The following is a 12,189-nucleotide window of genomic DNA, read 5'->3' on the forward strand; positions in this document are numbered from 1 at the left end:
TTTTTTTAATAGTAATATTTTTTTCATGTAATGACAGATGATTATTATTAATTAACCTAACATGAAAGTTTTTATTAAAAAAAAAATATCATAATGAAGATTCAAAACATCCAAAACTAAAAATTGTGAGGGCAATATTTTTAAATACCCAAATGAAAGATGTTCTAATCATTGATGTCATAATCATACATTAATCGGATAACCGAATTTTTATCATATATTTTTTAGCAACTCCAAAATAGTAGAGCTTCCTTTACCTATCAGCATAACTAAGAATATGTCCTGACAATCAGAATATGATGACCAAAGTTATAGTAATAAAGGTAATTTGATTGACAAATAACAAAGTATATGAGACAATAAGAATATTATTTAATGTGTGATTTTCATACAAAACAGCAAGCCATATACTGGTAATGGGAGTTCTTAGGACATATATCAAAGATTCAAGTATTATTCTTACCAGTTGTGAAGAATTCAAACATCTTACCAATAATCCTTGAATAGACAACGGTTGTGGTAGGTTGTGGTCGATCATGTTGTTAAGTCAAAAGAAGACCTTTGATTCAATTCAAATTGACAAGTTTCATCTCATACAGGTGTCATGACAAGTTTGCACTAAAAAAGGTATTTGAAGTATCCGATTTAGAGAGAAACCAAATATTGTTACTTCATTCTAATTACAAAGAATATCCTAAAAATTATAGTATATACAAACATATGCCAATACCTACACATAGCATAAGCTTAGTCTTCAAATATAAGCAAACAAAGTAACAATTCACAGTTCACAACCTAATGATTTTCAACAATAACAGAAGTAGTCATGCAACACCAAAGGTTGCAATTTACAATACAAGCTATGTACACTATAGTCTATACAAAATGTGGAAGCCATGACAGTAAGAAACATGCCTAGCAAACAGAAGTTTAAAACTTAAGGAACTTGGGGACGGTTCAGGGCTGCACACTTTAAAAAATTGATGAAATTCATAATGTCTAACATGGTACTTCCCCCAACTGAGCTCAACCCATAAGCTTTCTCAAAGTTCCAACTTTTCCATCTCAAATTGCTTAGCCATCCAAACTGAATCAAAGGTTGCCCAAAATGTTGCAGATTCACTATATTTCTTCTGTATGGTATCAGAAAATTCCTCAGACCTGTCATTCATAGAGGAAAAAAAGTCAGCACACATGTTCTAAAGCAAATCCTCTCCTTATAACAACAAAGCATAACATTATTAACCCATAAAGAAATATAAGTATAGATAAAATTTAGGTTTAGTTCTTGAAGAGCTTTTGGTCCAATCAAATATAAAGTTTTATTTCAGTAACCAACGCCACCTTAAATGCTAAACTTTGTTGTGCATATTGTGGAGGTGAATGGAACACCAAAATAAGCAGTTAAGGAACAACATGACCATTATCCTAATAATATTTGGTGCAAGGAGTACCATTAATACACATTGTCTTGTAAAGATAAGCAACATGAGGATCTCCTTTAGTTCTCCCATACTGCTTTTCCAAACACTCTAGAAAGGCCAAGTCAGCCTTCAGCAGCTTAGCTTGATCATGAGTATCATACCCTATATCATGGCAGTAACAGCAGAAATCCAACCAATCAATCGGTCTCCTGTCCCAAACAAGAGATCCTCCATCCTTCCCACTTGACCAGTTTGGTCCACAGTAATGTCCATATCTTGGGAACAGCTGAGAAAGAAATGCTCTAACCCCTGTATGCCATGGAACCTTACACACATACGGCCGGAAGTGCAAAGGTATAGCCTCACCATCTTCTCCGAGACCATTCCCCCGACGTTGTGCTTTCCTCCTTAACCCTTTATTGATAGTAGATGGCCTTTGAAATTTGTCTGCATCACTCTCTCTCCAAGGAAACAATGAAAGGAAGGGCAGTTTGGGTTCATTTCTTGATTCTTCTTCTTTAGGTTGTTCAGTTAAAGCTTTGGTGGGAACTGAATGAGTCACCGAATATGGGTTCAACTGAGCATTAAACCAAGGGATTTTACCAAGAAACTCCAAGTTCATGGCGAACAAAACTAGAGTCACCAAAGCACACAGTTTGCTACCACAGAACCAAATATTCTGATAACCTGCCAACAGAAAAAACAATAGCAGCCACCCCCAATTAGCTAAACAACTTCATTTGAATGTAACTAGAATGCATTGTGTGTAAATTTTTTTCTCAGCCACCTAATCATACATCACATGTATAATAAATTGTTAATTTTTGCAATAATTGTTTAAAAAATCATATCTAGGGCGATTTCTAATTGATTGAGAGGACAAAAATCATTACAAATCAAACAATTTAATTATACTTGGTGTGCATTAAATTCTGAAACTACCTTTTGCAACAGAACTAGAGCTAAATTGGACACACCCCCAACAAATCAAAGATTATCCCAGAAAAAGTCAATGAATCTGAATGATACTCTGTTTAATGGAGCATTGGATGCAGTCTTCAATTCAACAGATTATGAAAATGCAGAAACTGAAAACTATATCCAAAGTTCATGAAAACTTCCACATACCCCTTTAAATATATCTATACATACACCTCAGTATACATTCCTCAGCTTTAAAATGAAAAATCAAAGAAAAGGAAGAATTGGGTTTCTTTCTTCCATATGCTTGTATCATAAAAACACCCTTTTTATTTTTTATTATCTTTTTTTAAAAAAGAAGAAAACTTGAACATACCCATTTCAAGATATGCACAAATAGACTCCAGTACACATTCCTCAGCCTGAAATGAAAAAAATACAGGAACAGGGGAATTGGATTTCTTCTATATTGTTGAATCATAAGCACATACCCGTTTGATTCTTTTTATTACTTTTTCTGAAAAAGAAGAAAACTTTGAAAGTAGAAGCTTAATTCATAGTTAGTGTTAGAACACGATTAAACTTACTTGTACTTCATCTGCGAAACCATACTCTGAGGTGAATGCAAGAACAAGAAAGAAAAATGTGGGTGTGAGGTTGGACTTGGGGTGGGAACATGGTAACCACAAAACCACCACTAATTCAACACCATTTCGTGAGCAGTGTGGGACCCACCAAGAAGTGTGGAAACAAAATAGTTAGTTTTTATATTACTTCACTAATGGCATCTTGGGAAATAACTTAACAATGAATACTGATTTACATAACCTCTTCGGAAGTTTAAAAATCATATTATTTTAGAAAATACTACACAAAATGAGAAGAAATGTACGAAAAAAAATTAGTATGTTGTCAATTATAAAGAAATTATATTGAAAATAAAGACATATATTCTATTTTGAAAGAATAGAATAATTACATTTAAAAATAGAAATACATAATAAGTATATCATCATACGTTGTAAAAACTAAAAGAATAAAGTGTAAGAAACCCTTTTTTAAATTTTAAAAAATGATCTTCATTTTTATTTTATTTCTTACATATTTTTTTTAAACTAAACCTCTTCTATTATTTTTTCTCTTCATCTCATTTTCCTTTTCACTCTCAATTTTCTTTTTCAATAAAATAAGGATACAAAAATAAATATTGTGTAAAATAATATTAAAAATATGACACACATGTTAACTAAATATATAATTGCATCTATAGAAACATTGTTTGAAATTTTTAAAATAAACTTTTATTAAATAATTTTAAGTAAATATAAATAAAATAACTAATTTCTAGTTTATTAAATAATTTTTCAAAATAACTTCGATTATATTTTATAAAAATGATGCTTAAAATTAAAATTAGTAACCTCTATTTTTGGAAAACATTTATGAATATCAAGAAAATTAATCTCGTACGTGAAACTAGCTGATGGTTTACGAACTTAATCACGAATTACAATGAACAACTATTTTTATACGTAACCCTAAATTTTAGTTGGATAATTTGAATTTTGATGTTATAAATCTTGTTATATTTTAGTTGTTCTAAATGTGAGTAAGATTAGGTGAATTGTAGCTCAAGAAATAAAATGGAAAATGTATTCTTATAAGTTTGATAGTTTGGTGAATTTTAAGATAATATATTTTGTTTGGTCAATTATTTTAAAATATAGAAAATTTAAAAATGAACTAATTGAAAAATACACTTACAAAACTATTAGTAAAGATGGAAAAGTGGCATAAGCTCTACAAAAGAGAACAGTGACTTATTAATCTCCAACAATTCCTCCAATGCCAGCCTTCCCTGCTTTGACCAAAATGATTTGCATAAGTTTTCTTATTCAACTTTTTTTTATGCCAATTTTAGTTTATACATGAGTAAATATAAAATAATATTTTTAATCCTTTTCTTTTCTTCATGGAAAAATTCTAATTATATCTAGGGATTGGATCAAAAGAGGATGATGATTTCCCTGGAGCAGATGAGTTATCCAGTCCGTAGACAAGAATGTTAAAATCTTTATCAAGATGCATTATGGATGAGAAAGAAGCACCATCAGCTTCTTTTCCAGCACTTGTTGACAATAATTTAAAATATTTGGCTTAAGGTGTTGTTGAAGTTCTAATTTATGAGAACATTTTAATTGAATAAACCTTACCAATAAAGATCTTGCAATAACAGCAATTTCCATTGACAGCTTTATGCACCTCACAATTGAAATACACTACTAGAATAAGTTCTATACATTGTCACTCAATTATGGGTTGTCATATAATTAAAAATTTGAAATTAACTTTGTCATATAATTAAAAAATTATTGACTTCGGTAGTAATGGTTTCCTAATTACTTAACAAAAAATCTTTACAGAGTGTGTATCAAAATTTATCTTCACTGGCATCTGTATCTCTAAATTGTCATTATGTGTTCTAATTCATGATTTAATTTCAGGTATTTGAACCTAAACTCACATCCTCCTTGATGGTACCTGAATTTTCACCCATATCAACTGCTACAGTTGATGAGGGGCTAGAGTGGGCTATCAGAATCCTCAGTGCAAGAAATTGCTCTAGGAACCCCATTGACACCTTTTTCATGTGTTTCACAATGCTTCACTTCCTGTGTTGTTGATGAGTGTGTGGCCAAGGTTGGGGGATCCACATCCATAGCACAATCTTTGCTACCTTTATCTAAAATATTATCTTCAATCTTATCATTAGAAAAAGCACCACTTTCGGAAGCTGAAATCTCATTTTCTATTGTAGCCAAGCTCCACTCTTTGTTCTCTTGCAACGTGTAACTTGGATCAGTATCATCAACAGGGTGCAAGACAGGATCAGAAGTTGATGGTGGATCAACATTCATGTCAGCAGTCAAACTGTCCACTGCAGCACTCTCAAAACGTTCGCCATTTCTAGTGATAACTCCATCCTCACCCTGATCGGCAATATCATGCATTGCACTAGCACATCCAGGGGCTTCATTTGAATCATGTCTATCCTCACCACCATCCAAAGATAAAACATCATTGGTGACATGCTTCTTAATAACCTGACCCCGGTTACCAGAGACAACCCTGAAACTTTCCAGTGGAATATCAATACCGATCCGTTCCTCCATAGGATTCGTGACAGTCTGGACACTTTCTTTATCCAGTAGAGTATTTAACTGCTTCTGAACTGAAACTGCCAATGACACCGCATGATCACGAATTAAAGAATCAAAAGGGGGGCAATGCAGCATATTATTCAGTGCCTGGTGATACTGAAATAAAGTGACAGATGGTAAAACGGACCCTCTCTTTCGGCAGATACTGAGAACTTTCAAGATATGCTCACAAAGGTTGCCATCTTGTGCCCAACTACAATCACAAATGCTCAACATTGAACCAGTATTCCATACAACAAAAGCTTTATCTCGATCATCCTGATCAGTAACCTTAGCACATCCATCTTCTATTGATACATCAGAGTCAGGAATCTTCAGTGCTTTGCGCCATGATGTCAAACCACTCATCCATTCATTTTTCCAGTATCGTGCAAAATCATCTTTTCCCGAGTACTCATCTAACCAGAAATAAGAGTGGACTTTTGTACCCAACTTGTCGACCAACCAATCGGCCCGCTGATAAACACCAATTTCTTTCTCATTCAACAGCCTAATCTTCAATTGGTTGTGATAAAGTTCCATTGCTGCACAAGACTCCTGGCTAACAAGAGGAAGAGTTTGAAGTGCATTGATCCATGCTCCTACATCAAAGGGACAAAGTAATTTCAATGTACACAAAGTTACAATAACAAATTCATATTATAAAAACTAGCGGGAACACAGACGCTTTCGTGCCTGTGTATCCGCATTTTTTATTTTTATCATTACAACACATGTGACACCATTAAGCAATAAACCAAAAATTCATTCTCAATTGTTTAATCAACATTAATCATGAAAAATATTATATACAAAAGAAAATATGATGAAATATGCTTTTCTTTTCTTTGCCTTGGACCCGCAAAGAGACTTAGTCAAATTATTACCACCGTCAACCACTTCCCCTCCATATCCTCCATCACCACCCCCCTTATTCTTAACCCTCCCAATCAAATCCTAGAACATAAGCGTTTCGTTTCGCTTGTTTGTTCTTCCCTCTCTCAATCCATTTTCTCACTCCTTTCGCTCATAGACTAACGCGCCTCCCCCTTTCTCCCTAAGCCCTCTCTTTCTCATAGACTAACCCCTCTCACTTCCACCGGCCGCACTTTTATCTGGTACTTTTTTTTCTTTTCAAATTTTTATTCAATGAACAAAACCCTACTATTCTTTTTTTTGTCTTTAATAGTTCTATTATAAGTTTGATTAAATTGTTGTGTTAGTGTATTTTATGACTTCTCATATTTTAGATTTTGAATATGAAAATAGAAAAGAAGATGAACGGGAGAAAAAGATGCAATTGTATACCGTTACTCAGCAAACCTCACTTTGCAATGTTTAGTTTTGAATTTAAAAATAGTGTTCCCTCTTCTGTTATCTGCTCACAAAATGACAAATATCTCCTCTCATATATTTTTAAACTAATAAAATAAAATATAAAGATAAAGATAAAATTGGAATAAAATAAAATGGCAGTTAAAGAGGATAATCCCTTTATATATAGGTATAGATATCCCATAAAAACATTATGATTTTATCCCTAACCTGATTGACATTATATTGACAGACAAATAGTCAGGAAATAGCATGCTGCAAATATAATAAGTGGAACAAAACAAACAGCAACAGTTGCAATCAGTTAATAAGTATAGAATATGCAGTGGTTTTGCCCACCCAACAAGAGTAAGCCAGTAAGAGACCATGCACAAATTCGGATAAGAAGCCTTAACATCACATCATCGCACATATAGTTTTTTAAACATATTCTACCACTAAAATTACGTAAATATCAGAACATGATAAAATCAATTTTCATACTTTTGATGATTGATAATATTCATCACGATAATATATTGGCATCAATCAAGTTGACCAACTCTTTGTCGTCATGGTAACAAAATCTTTACCATAATATGAATGAATGAATCTATATTATTTTGAAAAATCATTACCATCTTCATGAGAAATATAATTAGCCTCTCCATGCGTCTTTGAGAAATGAAAAGTTTAATAAATGGGATAACTAATGGATTCTATTTCTTTATTTAATATGCTATATTATAAATGGGTGTGTGGGTGACTAAACTCTCAAAATTATTTTTTAAAGAATAATATATTCTTGTTATAAACATTATTAACTATTAATAGCATTTTCATAACCTTAGAAATGATGGTCTCAATTTAAGTTCAACATGAAAAACAAAACTACTTTTTTACCAACAATTAAAATAATATTTTTCATGTATACATAATTCTGACATCAAAATTTCAGCATCTAATTAAAGCACAGATTAGTATTAATGTAAGTGTTGATATTGTATTCATTTATAGGGCATAAATCTAATAAGAGCAAGAACAGTTAGAATAGATTGTGGGCATACTTTTATTTTTCAATTTCATTAGAAAATAAATTGCATAACACCATCTAGTTATTACTAACCTATTCTAGGATGCCAGGTGGACTTGAAATAGTCCATAAATTTGGATTCATCAATAAACTCTTCCATGAATTCTTCAAAGAGTGACATGTTTCCTTGAAGCCGGCAAATATTATCCACTATCCACCCAAGCCGTCTGGATATCTTTATTTGCATATCAGATTTCAAGCACTTTACTATGTTTTTATGCCATAAATGACGAATCCGCCAGAAACTTATCATTACTGTACACTGAAACACATCCCTGAAAAAATAAAGAATATGCATACTTGTTAGCACAGAGGTTGTGATAAAATCAATTCCTTGAACTGATGCAGTAAAGCACAACCCTATAAGGTCCTTACCAGCATCAAAGACACTTTCTAAGAGAAATTATTTCCCGAATTCAATTGTTTCCCAAACAAGCACACAATTTGAGTTTTTACAATAATAAACCACAGGACCAAAAACACTTAAAAAGATGAAAAGATTAATTTTGGTTTGAACAAAGAAAGCAGAACACAGGCATACGTCACTAGAAAAATAAAAGTTTGCAATGCATTTCTATACTTATTCAACATTAAAAGAATACTACTTTTAACAGAAGCAAATAGCAGATAAATTTTGAACCAACCTGATTGCTAGAATATCATACAATGGATCATCTACTATGAAGCCAGCCAACTTCCAAGTAGGATCTTTGGTGTGAACTCTGTTGTAAAGAGCCCTCATCCATCGATGTGCATCCAAACTTGAAAACCTTGGCGCTATTATCCATGCCACTGGAATGGCTTTCTTGTCTGAGTTGAACACTAGAAGACTATGAATGGGATACTGGAAAAAAAAATTACCAGCATGCTTGCTTTTAGAAAATCAAAGCAAATATGTTTTTGGTCACTTCAAATCAACGGAAAATGAAAGTAACAAACCTGTAATTTATTTGTACCTAATCTTGAATCTGAGGCAAGCAGACCTCGGTTTCCAAATCTAATCAATTGTTGCAATTGCCACTCTGTTTGAATGCCCAGAGTAAATGGATCTGAATCAGAGAAATCTTCGTAGAAAAAAACCTGATTTTGGTGACTTTCGACCCACATGCTTATACTGACAGCATCATCAGCATCTAGCTCATATGTAGAACGACGGATTGCCCTCTCTTGTCGACGAACATAACGGTGGGTCAAAAGGTCATCACGGTTAGATGGACCACCTTGTCTCTCAACAGATTCATTGTGTCTCTGCATAATGGTTTCCACAGAGACTCCAACGTATAGAAGAGATAACACCCGAAGACGGAGCTCTTCTGAGATATATGGAGCAAACATAGCACGTGTTCCAGCAGCCTTTTTGTCCTGCGGACCATGGCATGGAAAACCCTTTTTGTCCACATGCTTATCATCATTATATATGATAAGGGCAACTGAAGGTTCAGCTATAAGGCGCTTCACAATAAAGTGACAAGTACAACCTCTCTTGGTATTTGGTCTACCTGCATTTTTCTTCTTTGGAACATATGTAGTACGACTTGGTCGGACAATGCCACCTTTTCTATGGTCGTCAGGACCAAAGGAACACCAATACCTACATTGAGATGGTATTAAACTCTACATTGAAGTAGAATGCAAAAAACAATAACGATGAAGAAGTGATTCCCAATGAAGACAATTACAACTTACAAAATGTACTCTAGTATCCCATCAACCTTTTGCTTGAAAGGCGTTGATGGAGACCGTCGACGCCTTGCTTCAACATGAAATCTTGTAGGACATTCTTTATTATTGGATTCACCCCTCACAAAATCATCAACTCTAGCAAATGGTATTAGAGCAACTCTATCTAATTTATCATGCCAACCTTCCACTTTTGACCACACTAGGTCAAGAGAGGAAATTTCCAATGTGGGAGGATTTTGTACTGGAAGGGATAAAATTGCATCCCATCTGGCCATGGTATATTAACACGAAATGAATTTTTCCTGTTTAAAACCCACTATCAATTGATTTTGCAATTAGCATTATAATTATGATGTCCAATCTCCAAAGAAACTGCAAGCACAGTTGAAGACACTGTCATTGTGACAATATTCTAAATTGTACAAAGGAAGTACAGTTGAAGGAAAGGTTCCCATGAATTTCATGATTGTAAATTCTTTTTAAAGGAAAGCAAGGATTAGAGGAAGAACTGGATTAAATGGAAGCCAAATAAATTCAAATTGCAAGAATAGGAGGAAAAAGTGCTACTACTTCAATCACACACAAACACACACTAGCAGACTCAAATACTTCTAATAATATTAGGTGTCAAAACCATATAAAATATAACTTTCAATTCATCTAATTACCTTTAAACTTACATACAAACAGTTATTTAACTGAAAATCAAAATATATTATTTTACTTTACTATCCAAGACTATTATTACCAATAACTGACAGGAGCAACCTAAAAAGATGCTACCATGCTACACATATACAAATGCTAAAAAATACAGTCAAAATTAAAGAAATATTTGTCTTTAAATCAAAATTCATAGTCTATATATGGTGTCTGTCATCAATCTACAGCATAATTAACAATATGAACAACAAAAGCAACAATACAAAGAGAGAGATAGAGGAATGAATTTAACATGCACTGCCAAAAGTACGACTGAACATAGAGTAGCTATTTAAGCAGTCAAACTCAAGATTCTATTCAGACTCAGGAACTGGATACAGAATCGTAAATCATTTACATGATATATGAAACTAATATGAATATGCATTATGCATATAACATAGCATAGCATAAATCAGAGGGGAGAACCCGTATAAGACACCACATGCTTAATTAATAATCATAGGGTCCTGTTTGGAGGAAACTTCTCTACAAGCACATCCAAGAGAGAGAAATGAGAAGGATAGTTGGGAAAGCTGAAATTAACTTCTGCATAAACTAAAATTTAGCCTATATACGAGTTAAAATTCAGATTCTGAGAAAACTAATAGACATTAACTTCTACAAATTAGCTAATCCTTCTCATTCTTCTCTCACAGGTCTTCCTTCAAATATATTCTTAATTGATAATCATAAATTAATAATCATAAAAAACTCAATACCTAAACTCCGTACATAATTGATAACTCCACAAGTGATAAATGACAAATAATGCAAGTTGAAATACGTAGTAGTGCCTAGTGACTACTCCTAGTACAAAACACAAGACATGAACCAGTGAAGCACAGAAACAGAGAAGCCAAACAGAGTTTTAAGCTATGGTCGCAGTGGTTCCGGCAACAGCTTTGGGGGTTGGGTTTGTGCTAGAGGTTGAAAAAGACGCAGTGTTGGGGTTACAGACGAAGTTACTTTTGGACTTTCCTTTCAGGGCAATTGCTTCCCGCACCATATCACCACCCGATTTCACGAAAAAGACGAAACTATCCTTAAAAAAAAATTCTGAAATATGTGTTCTAGATTATTTTTTTCCGAAACAAAATTTTATATTACGGATTTTTTTATCCATAATGGAATTTTTATTTTTTTTCTCGATTTTCATTTTCAAAACATAATAATCTTTTTTCCAGATTTTTTTTCCTCAAATATATTATTTTTTTTTTGGATTTTTTTTTTTCTGAAATAAAATTTTAATTTTTTTTTTGGATTTTTATTTCCAAAACTCAATAACCACTTCCAGATTTATTTTTCCAAAATATATTATTTTCATTTCCGAATTTTTATTTCCAGAATTAAGGGTATTTTTGGAAATTAAAAAAATATGTTGGGTGCAGGTTAAAAATGATTGGGTGTAGGAAGCATTTGCATTTTTAACCTGCACCCAACATATTTTTTTAATTTTTAAAATTATCCTTTATTCTAGAAATAAAAATATAGAATTGAAAATAATATATTCCGTAAAAATAAATCTGGAAGAGGTTATTGAGTTTCAGAAATAAAAATCCAAAAAAAAAAATCTGAAATTGAAAACAATACACTCTAGAAAAGCAGATCCAGAAGAAAGATTATTGTGTTCTAGAAATGAAAATTCGGAAACAAAAATGAAAAACTCATTCTGGATAAGAAAATCCGTAATATAAAAAATTCGTTCTGGAAAAAAAAATGCGGAACACATATTCCGGAAAAGAGAGTCTGGACGGTATTTTTATATGCACCTAACTTTTTAAGGACATTTTCGTCTTTTCTGCTGGAATTGGGTGTAGCAATATGGTGCAGGAAGCAATTGTCTTCCTCT

General features: G+C 32.8%; 1 protein-coding gene and 1 non-coding gene across 4 annotated transcripts; both read right to left on the reverse strand.

Annotated features, from left to right (window-relative positions):
- Window positions 1-644: 644 nt before the first annotated feature.
- LOC137831013 (uncharacterized) lies at window positions 645-3,124 on the reverse strand. 3 transcript variants are annotated; one of them, XR_016521482.1, is made up of 4 exons: window positions 2,933-3,066; window positions 2,722-2,767; window positions 1,345-2,111; window positions 645-1,161 (listed from the first exon to the last, which is right to left on the reverse strand). XR_016521482.1 is itself a non-coding variant. In XM_068638497.1 (4 exons), the coding sequence occupies exons 2-4, from the start codon at window positions 2,723-2,725 to the stop codon at window positions 938-940; spliced, it is 885 nt and encodes a 294-aa protein (XP_068494598.1). In that variant the 5' UTR covers window positions 2,726-2,767; window positions 2,933-3,076; the 3' UTR covers window positions 645-937. The 3 variants fall into 3 exon arrangements, 2 of the variants coding, with proteins under 2 accessions (XP_068494598.1, XP_068494599.1); XM_068638497.1 differs by having other exon boundaries at window positions 1,455-2,111; window positions 2,933-3,076; XM_068638498.1 differs by lacking the exon at window positions 2,722-2,767 and having other exon boundaries at window positions 1,455-2,111; window positions 2,933-3,124.
- A 1,522-nt stretch (window positions 3,125-4,646) lies between these two features.
- On the reverse strand, window positions 4,647-11,280 carry LOC137831014 (uncharacterized). Its single transcript, XR_016521579.1, has 6 exons — window positions 11,060-11,280; window positions 9,639-10,007; window positions 8,892-9,543; window positions 8,597-8,796; window positions 7,986-8,227; window positions 4,647-6,147 (listed from the first exon to the last, which is right to left on the reverse strand). It is a non-coding gene; the product is annotated as an uncharacterized LOC137831014 (transcript).
- Window positions 11,281-12,189: the final 909 nt, after the last annotated feature.

Source organism: Phaseolus vulgaris, chromosome 6, assembly GCF_051622355.1.
Source record: "Phaseolus vulgaris cultivar YP4 chromosome 6, ASM5162235v1, whole genome shotgun sequence".
Taxonomy (NCBI): domain Eukaryota; kingdom Viridiplantae; phylum Streptophyta; class Magnoliopsida; order Fabales; family Fabaceae; genus Phaseolus; species Phaseolus vulgaris.

What these genes read in the sequence shown, in the direction of transcription:
- LOC137831013 (XM_068638497.1), bottom strand. An exon ending in CAAGACAATGTGTATTAATG is followed by an intron (nt 1,162 to 1,454) that starts GTACTCCTTGCA and finishes TATGAATGACAG; the next exon opens with GTCTGAGGAATTTTCTGATA.